The sequence below is a fragment of the Mesoplodon bidens genome, assembly GCF_964165515.1.
Source record: "Mesoplodon bidens genome assembly, chromosome: 3".
Classification (NCBI taxonomy): domain Eukaryota; kingdom Metazoa; phylum Chordata; class Mammalia; order Artiodactyla; family Ziphiidae; genus Mesoplodon; species Mesoplodon bidens.
In genome coordinates this window covers 52009757-52028774 of record NC_138178.1, presented here as the reverse complement: position 1 = coordinate 52028774, position 19018 = coordinate 52009757, and the positions used below count along the sequence as shown (strand labels likewise).

The 19018-nt window shown below is 34.0% G+C and overlaps 1 protein-coding gene across 2 annotated transcripts in view; it reads left to right on the top strand.

Annotated features, from left to right (window-relative positions):
- Positions 1-19018, top strand: part of VPS13C (vacuolar protein sorting 13 homolog C) — a 181591-nt gene that overhangs the window by 29498 nt on the left and 133075 nt on the right. For both annotated transcript variants that reach the window (XM_081228757.1, XM_081228756.1), the window contains exons 6-14: positions 4639-4748; positions 7055-7114; positions 9552-9611; positions 10812-10892; positions 11593-11650; positions 14286-14413; positions 15840-15946; positions 16521-16692; positions 17848-17910. In XM_081228757.1, coding sequence (XP_081084883.1) covers positions 4639-4748; positions 7055-7114; positions 9552-9611; positions 10812-10892; positions 11593-11650; positions 14286-14413; positions 15840-15946; positions 16521-16692; positions 17848-17910 — 839 coding nt within the window. The remainder of the gene's footprint in view (positions 1-4638; positions 4749-7054; positions 7115-9551; positions 9612-10811; positions 10893-11592; positions 11651-14285; positions 14414-15839; positions 15947-16520; positions 16693-17847; positions 17911-19018) is intronic.

The following is a 19018-nucleotide window of genomic DNA, read 5'->3' as shown; positions in this document are numbered from 1 at the left end:
TTTGGCAGGCTGCAGAGAGCCTTTAAAAGCATTTTGAGCAGGGAATTAACAGGCCTGAATAGTATTTTAGAAGATGTAAGTCTGGTGGCGGTATAGAAGGATGTTAGGTTGGAGGTAACAGTGGAGACTGGAGGCAGGGGAGACCATACAGAGGCTGCCCCAAGAGCGTGGACTGGAGTTGATGTGTAATAGGCAGTTGAATGTAACGATTTGTAAGTTGGCTAAGATAGGTTTGGGTTAATGCCATGAAGTGAGGCAGTGCCAAATACAAGTGGATGAGGTGTTAAAGGAAGTATTAAGCTAATTTCAGTGTACAAGTCCATGTACTTTTTTTGCCCTTTTTGTATTCTTCATGTCCTCAAGTTATTAAAGTATTCTGCTTGTGAGCTTTATCATCCAGAGGAAGTCATCTGTTGGCAGCCTACCCATTCATTTCATTTGTGTTCCTGTGTTCCTACCGCACACTTATCAAAACCTTTCTCTGAAAGTCTTTTTATTCTGTCATTATTACATTTCCAATATTTTGGTAACGCTGAAATGAAAAATTAAACTTCATAGTGTAAACAGTCATAAATATTATAAACGGCATTCTGTATGGATATTTTACCCAATTTTTATATAATTGCACCTGCCAAGTTATTTTCTACATTAAAGAAGGTTATTCTAGACTAAAGAAGGTTTGTGAATTTCTGCTTGTATTGAAATAACAGATCAGTTTAGAATAAAGTAAGGTGAGTTGTACCAAAATTTGCTGTCAGGAAGAAGTCTCTTGTTTTCTTTTCTGTCCTCTAGTCTGCTAACTTGAATTTTATCCTTTTCTCACTAAAATGCTTCCACTGAGAAGGACGTAAACGTAAAAAGCACAAAAAACATTTTAAGAAACCTTTTAAAGGTCTTGATCGCTCAAAAGGTAGGTAAAAGTAGTTTTTATGCCATGTGTTATTTATGCACATTGCCACTTGATTTCTGTCTTCAAAGGTCAAATGAATGTTAGATTACAATGTAACTTCAAAAATAAGTTTTAATTTGGAAATGCATATTAAAATCTAAAATAAAAGAAGCACACTGGAATAGGTTGTAATTTCCATTGAGTAGTGCCTTAGCTATCATTTGGTCATTGATTATGAACTATGTGAGAATTTCAACTTTTTTTTTTGAATCTTATTTTATTTATTTTTTATACAGCAGGTTCTTATTAGTTATCTATTTTATACATATTAGTGTATATATGTCAATCCCAATCTCCCAATTTATCACAGCACCACCATCCCCCACCACTTCCCCGCCTTGGTGTCCATACGTTTGTTCTCTACATGTGTCTCTATTTCTGCCCTGCAAACCAGTTCATCTGTACCATTTTTCTAGGTTCCACATATATGCATTAATATACGATATTTGTTTTTCTCTTTCTGACTTACTTCACTCTGTATGACAATCTCTAGATCCATCCATGTCTCTCTAAATGACCTACTTTTGTTGCTTTTTATGGCTGAGTAATATTCCCTTGTATATATGTACCACATCTTTTTTATCCATTTGTCTGTCGATGGGCATTTAGGTTGCTTCCATGACCTGGCTATTGTAAATAGTACTGCAGTTAACATTGGGGTGCATGTGTCTTTTTGAATTATGGTTTTCTCTGGGTATATGCCCAGTAGTGGGATTGCTGGGTCATATGGTAATTCTATTTTTAGTTTTTTAAGGAACCTCCATACTGTTGTTCTCCATAGTGGCTGTATCAATTTACATTCCTACCAGCAGTGCAAGAGGGTTCCCTTTTCTCCACACCCTCTCCAGCATTTGTTGTTTGGAGATTTTCTGATGTTGCCTGTTCTAACTGGTGTGAGGTGATACCTCATTGTAGTTTTGATTTGCATTTCTCTAATAATTAGTGATGTTGAGCAGCTTTTCTTGTGCTTCTTGGCCATCTGTATGTCTTCCTTGGAGAAATGTCTATTTAGGTCTTCTGTCCATTTTTTGATTGGTCTCCTGACCATTTTTTGATTTGGTTTGTTTTTTTAATATTGAGCTGCTTGAGCAGTTTATATATTTTGGAGATTAATCGTTTGTCCGTTGATTTGTTTGCAAATATTTTCTCCCATTCTGAGGTTTGTCTTTTCGTCTTGTTTGTAGTTTCCTTTGCTTTGCAAAAGCTTTTAAGTTTCATTACGTCCCATTTGTTTGTTTTTGTTTTTATTTCCATTACTCTAGGAGGTGGATCAAAAAAGTTCTTGCTGTGATTTATGTCAAAGAGTGTTCTTCCTATGTTTTCCTTTAAGGGTTTTGTAGTGTCTGGTCTTACATTTAGGTCTGTAATCCATTTTGAGTTTATTTTTGTGTATGTTGTTAGGGAGTGTTCTAATTTCCTAATTTCATGCTATTACGTGTAGCTGTCCAGTTTTCCCAGCACCACTTATTGAAGAGACTGTCTTTTCTCCACTGTATATCCTTGCCTCGTTTGTCATAGATTAGTTGACCATAGGTGTGTGGGATTATCTCTGGGCTTTCTATCCTGTTCCATGGATCTATATTTCTGTTTTTGTGCCAGTACCATATTGTCTTGATTACTGTAGCTTTGTAGTATAGTCTGAAGTCAGGGAGTCTGAGTCCTCCAGCTCCATTTTTTTTCCCTCAAGATTGCTATCTGGGAGAATGTTCCTTGTGCACTTGAGAATAAAGTGTAATCTGCTGTTTTTGGATGGAATGTCCTATAAATATTAATTAAGTTTATCTAGTCAATTGTGTCATTTAAAGCTTGTGTTTCCTGATTAATTTTCTGTCTGGATGATCTGTCCATTGGTGTAAGTGAGGTGTTAAAGTCCCCCACTATTACTATGTTACTGTTGATTTCCTCTTTTATAGCTGTTAGCAGTTACCTTATGTATTGAAGTGCTCCTGTGTTGGGAGCATATATATTTATAATTGTTATATCTTCTTCTTGGATTGATCCCTTGATCATTATGTAGTGTCCTTCCTTGTCTCTTGTCACATTCTTTATTTTAAAGTCTGTTTTATCTGATATGAGTATTAGTACTCCAACTTTCTTTTGATTTCCACTGGCATGGAAAATCTTTTTCCATCCCCTCACTTTCAGTCTGTATGTGTCTGTAGGTTTGAGGTGGGTCTCTTGTAGACAGCATATATATGGGTCTTGTTTTTGTATCCATTCAGGCAGCCTGTGTCTTTTGGTTGGAGCATTTAACCTATTCACATTTAAAGTAATTATCGATATGTATGTTCCTGTTGCCATTTTCTTAATTGTTTTGGGTTTGTTTTTGTAGGTCCTTTTCTTCTCTTGGGTTTCCCACTTAGAGAAGTTCCTTTAGCATTTGTTGTAGAGCTGGTTTGGTGGTGCTGAATTCTCTTAGCTTTTGCTTGTTTGTAAAGCTTTTGATTTCTCTGTCGAATCTGAATGAGATCCTTGCTGGGTAGAGTAATCTGGGTGGTAGGTTCTTCCCTTTCATCACTTTAAGCATATCATGCCACTCCCTTCTGGCTTGTAGAGTTTCTGCTGAGAAATCAGCTGTTAACCTTGTGGGAGTTCCCTTGTATGTTATTTGTCATTTTTCCCTTGTGGCTTTCAGTAAGTTTTCTTTGTCTTTGATTTTTGTCAGTTTTATTACTATGTGTGTCAGCATGTTTCTCCTTGGGTTTATCCTGCCTGGGACTCTCTGTGCTTCAGGGACTTGGGTGGCTATTTTGTTCCCTATGTTAGGGAAGTTTTCGACTATAATGTCTTAAAATATTTTCTCATGTCTTTTCTGTCTCTCTGTCTCCCTATAATGTGAATGTTGTTGTGTTTAATGTTGTCCCAGAGGTCTTAGGCTGTCTTGATTTCTTTTCATTCTTTTTTTTCTCTTCTGTGGCAGTGAATTCCACCATTCTGTCTTCCAGGTCACTTATCCGTTCTTCTGCCTCACTTATTCTGCTATTGATTCCTTCTAGTGTAGTTTTCATTTCAGTTATTGCATTGTTCATCTCTGTTTGTTTGTTCTTTTTTTTTTTTAAATTTTATTTATTTATTTATTTATTTGGGTCTTCATTGCTGTGCGTGGGCTTCTCATTGTTGTGGCTTCTCTTGTTGCGGAGCACGGGCTCTAGGCATGCGGGCTCCAGTAGTTGTGGCTTGCGGTCTCTAGAGCTCAGGCTCAGTAGTTGTGGCGCATGGGCTTAGTTGCTCCACGGCATATGGGATCTTCCCAGGCCAGGGTTCAAACCTATGTCCCCTGCATTGGCAGGCAGACTCTTAACCACTGCGCCACCAAGGAAGCCCTGTTTGTTCTTTAATTCTTCTAGGTGTTTGTTCTTTAATTCTTCTAGGTCTTTGTTAAACATTTCTTGCATCTTCTCGATCTTTGCCTCTATTCTTTTTCCGAGGTCCTGGATCATCTTCACTATCATTATTCTGAATTCTTGTCCTGGAAGGTTGCCTATCTACCCTTCATTTAGTTGTTTTTCTGGGGTTTTATCTCATTCCTTCATCTGGGACAAAGTCCTTTGCCTTTTCATTTTGTCTATCTTTCTGTGAATGTGGTTTTCCTTCCACAGGCTGCAGGATTGTAGTTCTTCTTGCTTCTGCTCTCTGCCCTCTGTTCGAGAATTTCAACTCTTGAACTTGTATTTTCCTGTTTTTTATAGATAAACCAAAAGAAGCCAAAAAGGATACATTGTTGGAAAAATTGGCAACTCAAGTAATTAAAAATGTACAAGTAAAAATCACAGACATTCACATTAAATATGAAGATGATGTAAGTAACTTAGTTTACTTGGTTTAAGTTAGTAATTAAGTGTGTATTTTATGACATTAATTCTTGATTTGCCCATAAATAGCAATTTTGAATCCAAGACAGATTTTTTTTTCCTGATTAGTACACTACCATATCTCCTTCCTTGTGTTAGGCTTTTTTCATCTGGCATTAATGTGTGTACATATATCATAAGACTTCCATATGTTCCTTTCTAAAGCTAATTTAAGAGATTTTTGGATTTTTCTCTATCATTTATTTTGAATTTTGCTTAAAGACTTAGACTAATATAACTTTAAGGAACTAATTTTTTTTAATAATGACAAAAATTAGTTTCCAGAGGTGATGAAGTAATCGTTTATAATGGTAGTTGGTAGAGAGGGGACTAAAATCCAGGTCAGTTGGCTGCTAGTCTCATTCACTTTACTTTCCACCATGTTGGATTTTAACACCCACAGCTACTCACACACATGTGTAGCAATATTTAGAAACCACACTTCACTTATAAGCAAAACTTTAACATTAGTTGATTAAGAACTATTTTACTGATTAATTTTAGTTAAAATGTAACAAATATTTTGAACTTAATATGCACTGCTTTGTCTTAAAGTTCAAAACATACATGAGAAGCCTTGAATTTTTTTCATTTACCTAACAAATTGGAAATGCTTTTTCGTCTTTTCCAAAAATGAGTTTGCTTTCCTTTTTGTTTTTAGTTTGCTTTAAGCTTGGATTTAATTAAAGTCATACTGCCATATATAGAATTTATTTTACTTTCCTCATAAGTTCCTTTTGTAACTTAATATTCAGTAAGACACCTTTGTAGTTTCTCAAGATACACCATCTCTATCTTACACTGACTTTTATCTTTTGGTTTTTCTGTAGTCATTAGACTGAATTTTGCTAACAAATAATGTCTAAAAACCAAATTAATAAATCACCTTGTTTAAAACAAACTTAGGAAAATAAAATTGACTCAACCCATCATGGAAGTAAAAGAATTATTCTTAAAGCTAATGGCATGTTGGTGAATGATAATCTCAGTTTAAACTTAAACTAAGCTTTTTTATTGAGCAAATACAATTCAAAAGGTACATTATTTCTTTCTCTTTAATGAAGAAATACAGAGATGCATAGGAGTGGGACAAGTAATATCAATTACATTTAAATTGGTGTCAGCCACAAAATTATTAAAATAACCTAAAGAAAAAAATTAAAAGCACAAAGGGATCTTCCTTATATTACCTCTTTAAATGTGATTACCTTAATTATTGTGTCTAGAAGGATAGTGAAAAATATAGAAATGGGGGGGGAAAAGTATAATAAGTTATCATAAAGATGTTCTTTGTATGATAGCAATAATTTATGGGTAGTGCATTAGCAGCTGAGGAGTTGTGTTTTATTAAAGTTCCTTCTGAAATAGCTGCAAGTTATTTTGAGATTGATATCCATAGGTATAAAAAGATGAATATGGGAATGAAAGGAAATACATTTTGCCACAAATCATAATATATCTAATAATAAAAACAAAGCTCACAAAGCTCTTTGTGCTTTGCAGCTATAGCAGAGCATGCATTTAGGTGACTAAACTCAAGTCTCTGGTGGATGATTTAGAACATGATTTTTCTCCTCTCTCTAGTTTCCCTATTTTCTTTCATGACCAAAAAACATTGACTTTTGGACATCTTTGAGATATCGAAAACAATGACATCGTACACACCATGGCACAGTTTAAGCACTGTGTATAAATATAATTTAGGTATTGAAGATGAGAAATAGAAGTTTAACATTGGCATATTTTGAGTTAAGGGATTGAGGAAATTAAAAATTAAGAATCTTGAAGCATCTTCTAACAAACCATTTTTAAAGTGTCCGGGAAATTAAAGGCTTAAATAGACAGTTCACATTTCTAAATGTGAAAATCTTAAATGTTTTAAAAATAATTTAGTGGCATGGTTTTATCTACAACTCCTTGTTTTATTTATCTATGGAGAACATCTTTAATGGTATATACATAAAGAGACTGTCTCTTTTCAACTATGTAGACAAGAGTCTGTTTAGCCCTAGTGAGTGAATCTTCTCACTTCTAGTAAGAAAATAGTTCCACTAGGAAAGTATCATGTTAGTGTCATGCCTACAGAATGTGTAAAATCCCAGCCATGTTACTGTCTTCCTTCACTTTCTTTTACACAAATCCATTTGGTTGTGTTACTTTTAAACTCATTGTCCTATGTTGCCTATTGTAGAGTGGAGAATGGATTTACCCTCACTATCAGTATATTTTAATGTCACCTTTCTTTCTTTGATAGGTAACAGATCCAAAGCGGCCTCTTTCATTTGGTGTCACACTGGGAGAACTTAGTCTATTGGTAAAGTGACCTTATTTAAAATTTCTGTGGAACCTGTGAAATATTATTCTCAAGTCACAGGGTGAATTTCCTAAAATCAGCTATTGCTATAAATAGCTGTTTTATTTTTATGTGTAATCTTTCTACAGCTCTTCTAGGAATTTACAACTTTTAGTGATACTTTTATTATAGTCTCTAATTATTTTGATTTATCTTTGAATTTAACAGATTTCAAAATATCAAGAACAAGTGTTTTGAAAGTATTAAAAGCTGTACATTAAATCTTTAGTAAATTAGGGGAAGATAGATTTCTATAGAGTCATGTTCTTATCCACAGTATAATTTCCAAATAGTTTATACATGTGTATCTGTTTATTATATTGAAATGTACATAAGCTAATTTATTTCGATTAAGTATTTTATAATGCAGTTTGGTTTTCCTCTTAAAGGTCTTTAAGGATATAGAGTGTGTATATCCAGGTTGGACATTCTTTTACTATGATGGACAAGTAAGTGGTAGGAAACATGTTTTAAAGTTTAGGACAGTGAGCAGTAGATCATACTGGGTACATTTTTGCCTTTTGATTAGTTATATGAAGAGGGTCTTAGTAGGGAAAGAAGACGAAGAAAAAAAGAAAGAGAAGTAGACTATTAAACAGAAAAAGGACATTGTTGCATGGAGGCCTTAAGAAGATACATGCATGCAGAGAAGTAGAGGTATACATCAGTTGAAGATCAAAGCAGAAAAATTAAAGAAAAGGTACTGGAGAAGCAAAGGAAAGGGAGTCAAGGAAGCTAGTGTTTAATACACTGTTTATCCTCTGCTTGTTTCCAAAATGAATTTGAAGTAGCTTTCAATAAAAAAGGAACAATACTATAACACTTCTAAAGAAACCAGAATCTGTGTTCTGAAAGGCAGAGAGATAATTGTTCCAGAAAAATGAGACCAGCAATATTAGTCATAAGTGAGCTCACTGTTTAATGTTGAGCTTCTAACAGACCAAATGAAAAATACAAAGTAGTCACATAGTTCCCATTGACTGATAACAGGCATTCTAAGGATGGTGTGTAGTTTCCTTAGTGTGTGCTGTTGTTTGATCCTCTGTATCTTTGCTCAGATTGTTCATATGGTTTTCTTTGCCTGCGTTATTCTTTTCCCTTAATCTGCCTGGCGATTCTGTTCCGGTTTTAATAGTTCCTTCAGATGTTACCATCTTTCTCATTCTTTTTTTTTTACTTCACTCTTAGAAGTTACCATTCCTTCTTTTATGCTCCCTATTATATTTTATCAAAGCACCTGTGACACATTACTGAACTGGTTATCATGTTGGTTTCCTTCTATCCAGCCTTCATTCATTGATACAATAGTACCTATATTTTAGTGTTTTTGTGATGATTAAATTAGATAGTTTGTGTAAAGCATTTGGCACATTGTCTGGCTCAGTTTCTGCTTCAACTACTACATTGACTATTATAACAACAGTAATAGCAAACTTAACTCTTTCTGTATCTATACCATTCCTTCTTCCCATCTTTCCACTTACAAACTAACTTTTATATCTAAGATAATCTTCCCACCTCTGATCTGGATCCCTTCGTCCCTTATGTCCTTAGGAGCCTTTTCCCCCCTTTTCTCTCACCCCCTCCTACCTTTTGCCTTTTCTTCCTTATTTCTGTCAATTTCCTTCTCTTTCCTAAATCTTCAACTCTTCTTCTTCCCTCTTCTCCCTTCCCTACCTCCTTCTTCTAAGCATTTAAATGCATTCAAGTGTCTCTTTTATATTAAAATTAAAAAGCCTCTCCTTAACCTTCTCCCACTGCACCCAGGCCCCATCTAACTATTGCCTTCTCCTTCTCTTCTTTCTAAGTTTGTGAGAAAATTCTCTACCTTTGCTGTCTTTATTTCCCCACCTCCTAATGACTCCCTACCCACTATACTCTTATTCTGCTGCTCCACTGAAACTGCTCTTAACAAGTTCATCGGTAATGCCCTGGCCGCTTAAGTAAGTTTATTTTAGTTTATCTCACAGCAGCTTTTGGCATTGCTGACCATACTGACTTTGTAGAAACATGGTCATGCTGTGATTTCCATATTCTCCTGGTTTTCTTCCTACTTTGCAATATTTATTTATTTATTTATTACAAGAATGTGGACCTTCTTCAATAGTTTATAGGCTAGCTGTTTTTATTCATACCCAGTTCCTTCCACACACAGACACAGAGTAGCTCAGTAATTATTTTCTGAATGAATGAACTCAGTTAAATTAGAACCTCCTCAATTCTATTTTCACTGTTCCTTTGATTTTGTAATATAAATATGTAAAGAAACAGATAACTAACATTAGCCATCATTAGCTAAATGTCTTGTTATTCCCAAGTTATTTTGTTATGGTTATTAGAGCACTGTTTTGTTGATATATATACTTCATTTCACAGTTACTCTCTTTTTTTCTTTTAGACTGCAAATGAACACTGGACTCCGTGCATATTAAATGAAGCAGAAAAAATTATATACAAGGTATTAGACTAGACTTTTTAATCCACTTATTTTCCTAAGTACAAACACTTAATGTATTTTCTTCAAGAAACCTTGATGGAGCATAATATACCATTGGAATGTGGGTTAAAAGTTTTGGGTCCAGTTTTGGCTCTGATACTTACTATGTGACAACCTTCTGTAACCACTTACCTATTCTGAGGTTTAGATTCTTCACCTAGAATATAAAGAAACTGAATAAAATTAATGTTTCCCAAATTGTACTTCATGGAACATTAGGTAATTAAGATATTATCAGATTTGTTGAAAAAATATTCTCTGGTCAAGTAAGATTACTGACTAAAGTAGAAAGCTGTACATAGTTAAACAGATATGTTTTATTTTGTTTTAAACTCCAGGACTTCACAGTACTTTAAATATGCTAATAAACATTGTGAATCTTTAAGAAGGATATTTAGTATGTAGCTTTCCCCACCTTTGTTCATCATAGAATCCTCTCCCATCACCCCTCCCTTGAAACAGACATTTGTAACCACTGGAAGAATCATGTCTTTCTTTCTTTTTTTTTTTTATAAATTTATTTATTTTTATTTATTTATTTTTGGCTGTGCTGGGTCTTCGTTGCTGCGTGCGGGCTTTCTCTAGTTGCAGTGAGCGGGGGCTACTCTTCCTTGGGGTGCACGGGCTTCTCATTGCAGTGGCTTCTCTTGTTGCGGAGCACAGGCTGTAGGCACGCAGGCTTCTGTAGTTGTGGCACACAGGCTCTAGAGCGCAGGCTCAGCAGTTGTGGCACACAGGCTTAGTTGCTCCATGACATGTGGGATCTTCCTGGAGCAGGGCTTGAACCCATGTCCCCTGCATTGGCAGGCAAATTCTTAACCACTGCGCCACCAGGGAAGTCCTGAATCGTGTCTTTCTTATTCAATGAAATATTTACAGTCTGTTGAATACTAAATTCTCAATAAATATTTGATCACTGAATGAATGAATCCCCTTGGGAATAGTGTTCCTGGAAGCACAATTTAGCAAATGCTAGGTTAATAATAAAGTCTCTGTATAACATACATATATTTTCCTCCATTTTTGCAGTATCTCCTTTCCTTTAAAAGTTCAAAGTGGCAATTGGAGAATTTTGGGGTAGTGAACATGAGAATAATCTTTTAATATTGATTCATAATTTCAGTGTGTTAGTTACCTGACCTTTTCCATTTTCTTCTGTAGCTTATACGGCTTGATAGTCTCAGTGCCTACTGGAATGTTAACTGCGGCATGTCTTACCCGTGGTCAAGGGAACACATCTTGGTAATTTCAGTTCGTACCTTGAAGAGCTAACCACACTCCCTAGATTTGTTTTACATAGCGGTCTTTAATGAGGACAGGATATCAGTCTTTTGTTTAAGTTGTATGTAACTAAGTCAGAAGTGTGCAACACAGTTTTTGGAATCACTCTATCTTTAAAAAAAAGCACTTTTGATTTTGAAGATCTTTGTGAAATCATTCACTTGACAGTGAGATGAGAACCTATACTATCACATTAAAACTGTGTTTATGATTTTTTACACTCTCATTTTGATGGCATTCTGGTTGCATTGTGGAGTTTCATATGAGAATGATTACTTGAAGAGTATTGTAACGAAAGATGATACCTTTCAGATCTAAAAAATGTGTTCTTAGCAAATGTTTTAAGCATTTGTGATGATGCATTCTTGAATAGTGAACTATTGATTCAAAACTAAGCATGCTAAGCCAGTCTTAGTCATGTTTATTTACTTAGAGGAGAAAGGAAGAACAGTTGAATTTTCTGAATTGAATTAATTCCAAGATTCTATCTTTTATTTCTCAGAAAGATATTGTAACGTTAGGTTAATTTGCCTTTGTCTAGAAAGTGTTTGAGATCCTAATTCATGGATGTGTGTGTGTGTGTGTGTGTGTGTGTGTGTGTTTGGCTGAATATGTATGCATTTTCTTTTTCATTCTCATATAATTCAAATTTTTTGTTTAGGGTCAGCTGAAAAGTGAAATTCTCACAAGTAACAATATACCCCCAAACCATCAATACAGTAAGTAATGGTAAAAGTTTATTTCATGTTATAAGAAGCATGGAATTAAATACTTTATTTTAAACTACTTTTTCTGATAAAGTTATTTTGACAAAGAGAAAGTATTAATTTTTTATGTTAGTTTTATTATACAGCATATTTGGTATATAATTTAGTATTTAGAAATAGATTATAACACTTACACCACTGGAGAGTGAGAAGGGCACTGTGGCTGTAGTTCACTCCCAACAGTTAACCCCCTTGACCTCCACGTTTTCTTCCTACCTTGTTATTGTCTACTTTGTTTTAGGAATTAGGTTTTCTTTTCTTTGTTTAATAACGAAATCTCTGAGATCTTGATATTCAGGATCTGAGCATGTCAGTATTGCAGTGTTAAAGACAGACTGACTACTCCAGAGATTTTTTTTTTAATGAAGTGTAGTTGATTTACAATATTATGTTAGTTTCAGGTGTACAGCGTAGCGATTCTGTATTTTTATAGATTATACTCCATTATGGATTATTATAAGATAGTGGGTATAATATCCTGTGCTATACAGTAAATCCTTATTGCTTATCTGTTTTATGTATAGCAGTTTGTATCTGTTAATCCCATAACCCTAATTTGTCCCTTCTCCTTCCCTCTCCTCTTTGGTAATCACAAGTTTGTTTTCTACATCTGTGAGTTGTTTGTCTTTTGCATATACATTCATTTGTATTATTTTTTAGATTACACATATAAGTGATATCATATAATATTTGTCTTTCTCTGTCTTATTTTACTAAGCATAATATTCTCTAGGTTCATCCACACTGCTGTAAATGGCAGTATTTGATTCTTTTTTATGGCTGAGTAATATCCCACTGTATATATGTACCACATCTTAATCCATTCGTCTGTTGATGGGCACTTGGGTTGCTTCCATGTCTTGGCTATTGTAAATAGTGCTGCTGTTAACATTGGGGTGCCTGTATCTTTTCAAATTAGTGTTTTTATTTTTTCAGGATATATACCCAGAATTAGAATTGCTGGGTCATATGGTAGTTCTATTTTTGTTTTTTTGAGGAACCTCCATATTGTTTTCCATGGTGGCTGCACCAGTTTACATTTCCCACCGACAGTGCACAAGGGTTCCCCTTTCTTCACATCCTCTCCAGCATTTGCTATTTGCAGACTTTTTGATGGTAGCCATTCTGACAGGTGTGAGGGGGTACCTCACTGTTGTTTTGATTCATATTTCTCCAGAAATCTTTTTTAAGTAAGCTTTTCTATCTCTTGGCAGCCTCACCTTTACTTATTTCTAAATAGATCTCTAACAAAGCTGCCTCTGTATTTATCCCATTCATTTTCGCCATTTCAGTTTTGTTCTAAAGATGCTGTTCTTTTGTTTTTATTTAGTGTACCTCTTTATGTTTGTTCTCAGCTTTCATGCCCATGTTCTTCTATACTCCATACTACTCTCGTTCACTGTTGTTTTCTTCTTATTCTTTTATAGCTAATTGCCTTTATATGAGAGCTGGCTGGCACTTTCTCTTTATGTCCACAAACCTCTCTATTAAACGATGACAGAGTTTTCAGATACTGTTAGTTTGTGAGAGCATTTAGTTTCACTCATGAAAGAACTTGTTCAGAAAAATCTACAACTTTATTCTGAGACATGTTTCATTTATAAATAACCTCTAAATAAGTTAAAATTTTTATACAGTCTTACGCAAATTGTAAATACTGTAAGATACCACAATTTATATAATTTTAATACTATTTGCAATTAAAATTTATTACATTACTTTGCTCTGTCATCTTCCCTAAAACTTTTTCTCATACTACTTCTCAACTTCAAAAATATTGCCTTTAGTTGAGTCTAAGATTATATATGTAATGATCATTTTGAAAATTATAAAGTAGTAGGCAATTTTTTTCTGGGTAATACGAATTTCATTCATGATTCTGTTCCTAAATTCTGACTATGATTAAATAATATGGAAAGTAATCAAATTTTGTTTCCTATCTTGTATTAGTATTTTTTTTGGGGGGCCATGTCAGGCAGTACTTTATAATTATTTTTAAAGTTTTATTGGAATGTACTTGATTTACAATGTTGTGTTAGTTTTAGGTGTGCAGCAAAGTGAATCAGTTATACGTACAGATATCCACTCTTTTTTAGATTCTTTTCCCATATAGGCCATTACAGAGTATTGAGTAGAGTTCCCTGTGCTATACAGTAGGTTCTTATTAGTGATCTGTTTTATATATAGTAGTGTGTATATGTCAACCCCAATCTCGCAATTTATCCCTCCTCCTGTATTATTATTTTTAATGAATACTAAAATCATTAAATGTCTTGTAGCAAGGAAGGGAAACATAATTTTACACAGACTGTGAATAACCAAGATTAGATTGTCTATATTTTGTACATTTCTTACTTAGAAGCATAGAGCACCAGTTTCCTCCTTGGAGATTCCACTTTTACCATTGAGTTTGACAGTTTGTATTATGCAGATAAGTAGATGCTTAAATAGTTTTTGGTAGTGATTTTTTTACATATTTTTGATCATTTTTCTTTACTTTCACAGTAACAGTGTTCTCATAATTATTTACAGTTGCTCATATGTAAGGGCATGTAAACATATCTTACGTCTTCCCATGTTATATAAGTTTTCCAGCCAATATCAGCCTCTGCAAAACTCTACATGAATCCTTATGCAGAAACAGAGCTCAAAACACCTAAACTTGATTGGAACATAGAAGTACAAAATATTGCCATTGAATTGACCAAACCTCAGGTAAGATTCATTTGGGTATTTATAGCTTTGATTAACCTTGAATTTCAGTGGCTTTTGTTCTTTGTGATTATTCCCTCTCCAGTGCTCTGGTGGTTCTTTTGGTTTGTTATGTTGAGATTTGATATATCTCCTAAAAATAGATTATATGTGTAATTTTAAAAGAAAATAAATACCATATATAAGAAATAGTTTTTCTTCATTTTATCTGATTTCTCCCTTATTGGTGGAGAATCTTACCAAATTATAGTGAATGACATGATTCCTATTTAATTCCCAATTCTTGATGGAGGGTTTTAATAGTTTTTTTCTTCCTCAGATTTTAATAGCAGACACTCTTACATTAAATATTGTTCACTTAATTTTTAGAATAGCTGTGTTGGCAAGCTTTTTTTCCTTCACTTGTTTCTCAAGTTTGGTTATGTGCCTGAGGAGTTTGGATAAGACATCTGGAGAACTGGAAGTGAAAGGAGGATGGGAGATTTAGCTAATTGAGCTTTTAGCCCAGTACAGTCCAGTACAAATATAATGCAAGTCATATGGGTAATTTTAAATTTTCTAGTAGCTACATTAGCAAAATAAGAAGAAAAGAGGAAAACAATTACTAAAATGAATAACATTTTATTTAACTTAACATACACAAAATATCATTTCAACATGTAATCAAAATTAAAAATTGTTAAAATATTTTATATATTTTTTCTTAAGTCTTCAAAATCTGGGGTTTATTTTATACTTACAAATACATTTAAGTTCAGACTATATGCATGTTAAGTACTGAATAGCTGTGTGGTAACTCTTAGGTAGAGTTGCGTTAAGAAAAAATGGAGAAGAAGCTGGACTTCCCCTTTCTTTATTTTGCCTATAGTTGTGTGTGTGTGTGTGTGTGTGTGTGTGTGTTTCCCTCCATTTGAGCTGTTTACCAGATACACACAGAGTTGTTGTATTGGTGGTTAAGATGGGTGTTTAAATAGCTTTATCTTGCTTTAGTTATGCAATAATTTTCTGGAGCAGTTTGAAATTCAGCTTATAGATAGCCACTGCTTGAAAGGATGGTCCAGAGGAAAATATGTAGTTTTAGGAATCAGCATGTTTCATGTTAGTAGTTACAGATACCATATTTCATTGGTTCTAAGATTTACATTTATTTCACACTTTAATATATTTGAAAATAGGATGTATATTATTATTGGTGGTATGACAGTTTAGTTGGCAGTACTGTTTTCTTTTGTAGTAGAACTTAAAATTGTCTTACAACTTATCATCATTGTTGTCTTAAATCTGATGAAATATATTATTGAATTATCGGACAGCTGTGATATTCATTGTTCAGAGAATTTGAAGTCTCACTATACTGAAAATATAACAAAATTTGGTGTTTATTCATGTGTGTGATGTAACAAACATAACTTGGTTTTTGTTTTAATAGTACTTAAGTATGATTGACCTTTTGGAATCAGTGGATTATATGGTTAGAAATGCTCCTTACAGGAAATATAAGCCTTATTTACCACTTCATACCAATGGTCGACAATGGTAAGTTAGAATTTTTTTTTAAATGTTTTATGAGAACCATGTAATCATATAGTTAGGGACTCTCAGAGCTAAGAGACCTTTAAAGCCATGTAATGAAGCCACTTTATTTTTTTAGAGACATGAGAGGGATATCTTTTATATTATGTCCTTGTTACTTTTTGTTTTTAATAAACACGTTCTCTTGTACTCCTGCTCCTAGATTATTCCCAAATTCTTAACTCAGTATTTAAGACTTTCAACTGTTTTTTGATCTTATTGCCCTTCAGTAATGGATATGAACTCCAATGTGGCAACCATATTGGGATACTATTAATTTCACACAACATGTCATTTTGTGTCTTTATGAGTTTGCTTTGGCATATCCTCTTCCTGGAGTGGTTTGCTCCATTCATAATCTATTTAAGTCAGAGAATTGAAGTACTGGGGAATTGAAATGTTATCGCTGAGCTTTTATAGGAATACAGTTAATAAGAACAAAAAGAGTAACAGTGTAGCTCTAAAACGTCAAAGCTATTTTCCTGCTGTTTCTTAAACCTTCATATTCAAATGTGCATTAACAACATTTGATTTGCAGGTGGAAATATGCAATTGATTCTGTTCTTGAAGTTCACATAAGAAGGTATACACGGATGTGGTCATGGAGTAACATAAAAAAACACAGGCAATTGCTCAAGAGTTATAAAAGTGCCTACAAAAATAAGCTAACCCAGACTAAAGTCCCAGAAGAAATACAGAAACAAATTCAGGTATATCTTGCATATATTGGTGAGAGCTATTATTTGTTAAATCATCCTTTAATGTTAATTTAATTTAATTTAAATTTAAATATAATTTTAGAAAGAACAGAACTGAGCTCTTTTTGAGAGAATTGTATGGAAAATGCAGAGTATTTTTTCCCCTGTTATTTCCTCCAAAAAAAAGCTTCCTAATATCAGGGTACTTGTAAACTATTTGGAGAAATGTGTTTGGTTTTTATAATAATGTTTAGAAAATCAATATCAGAGCTGTTCAAATATGTGTTTAATATTAGCTAGATGTGTATTGTTAGTTTTGTTAGTGGCTTTTTTTTAAGAGTTCAAAGTATTATTTGTAAAAAATAGTTCTTATCCTCAAGATAGGAGTCTTATTTACCCCCTTCTGAAATATAGAAAAACACATAATTTGCTTAATATCATCTGATCTTGATTATATCACTGTTTTTGCTACAAATTCATAACATAAAGAATTAATCAAATTGTTATTCTGAAATATATAACAATCACTAATATTATATATTAAAAAAAGCATCAAGTTTATCAGTATCTTAGATCTGGTATTCTCATGTATAAAATGGAAACAGTATCTGTCTTACAGAGTTGTGAGAATTGCATGAAATAACAAATAGAGCATGTGACACACAGGTCACCCACTACATGTTAGATTCCTCTTACATAAATTCCCCAAGTTGGTTTCTGCTTTAATGTACTTGATTTGAAGAATTTTACATTCTTAAATTTTGTGTTTTATTAAGGTGCCTTTAGTACGATGATTGTGAAATAACACAGAAAAGAGGGAGTCAGAAGTAACAACCATAAGGCTAATACCTAAAACAGGTCCCCCTCCTAAATATTTTTGTTTCCATTTGCATGTATGGCTATCTCTGTATTATCGTGGTCTCATTAAAATTCTTATTTTCATATTGTATTTAACAAGCATTTACTTTCTTGAAAAGCTGTTTCTCACATTGCAAAAAAGTAAAAATGTAAAAGCCAAGTGTACATTCAAATTTATACTTATACTTTCAATAGATCACAAATGCTGTTTGTTCATGGACTAGAATAAGCCTAGAAATCATAGAAGAAAAAAATTTTTTTAATCTAATGACCATTTTCTTTGTTTACAAGTGTCTCTTTGTTTTTTAGGATTTGGAGAGGCCACTAGATGTTTTTAACATAATTTTAGCAAGGCAACAAGCACAAGTTGAGGTAATCTTTTTTTCTTTTTCTTTCTTCATGATAATTTTTTTTTTTTAAACTGGAGTATATTTGCTTTACAGTATTGGGTTAGTTTCTGCTGTACAACGAAGTGAATCAGCTATATGTATACATACATCCCCTCCCTCTTGGACCTCCCTCCCATCCCCCCATCCCACCCATCTAGGTCACCACAAGCCGAGCCGAGCTCCCTGTGCTGTACAACAAGTTCCCACTATCTATCTGTTTTACACATGGTAGTGTATATATGTCAATCATTTTTATTAGCTGATTTTATGTTTTAAACATGTTAATACTACTCCTTTAAACCTGGGATCAAGAAATTTAAGTTTCATGGGAAGTTGTTTAGATTTACTCACGTGAGAATAAAGGTTGAGTTTTCATGTCTTAATTTAGTCTCAGGAGAAAATTAATTGGAATATTGGAGGAAAAAACCGCACTAATATGAAGGGGCAAATTTTCTAATTTTATAACTAAAAATTTGCTAACCCCCAAAAGAAAGTAAGTAAAAGTCATCCATAATCCTAGCAACACAGAATACTGGTGTTAACATTTTGATATGTAGGCTTCTAGTTTTTCTCTCATGCATATGTACCTATTTATGCTTTGTATCTCCCATTTCTTTCCCTTTATTTCCTCTTCCCTCCCTTCCTTTCTCCTTTCTTTTTTTTTTTTTTTTTTTTTTTTCTTTTTTTTTTGTGGTACGCGGGCCTCTCACTGTTGTGGCCTCTCCCGTTGCGGAGCACAGGCTCCGGACACGCAGGCTCAGCGGCCATGGCTCACGGGCCTAGCTGCTCCGCGGCATGTGGGATCTTCCCGGACCGGGGCACGAACCTGTGTCCCCTGCATCGGCAGGCGGACTCTCAACCACTGCGCCACCAGGGAAGCCCTCTTTCTCCTTTCTTTAACCCATTTTCTTTTTTTCCCCCCTTCCCTCCTTCTCTCCCTCTTCTCTTCCTTTCTTTTTTTTTCTAAAATTAGACTCAGTCTGTTTGTAATGTTTTGTAATTACTGACTTATCCCACTTGGTACCTTGTCCTCATTGTTCCATGTCATTTCTATTATTCTGTAACATGACTTTTTGGTAAACAAAAAAATA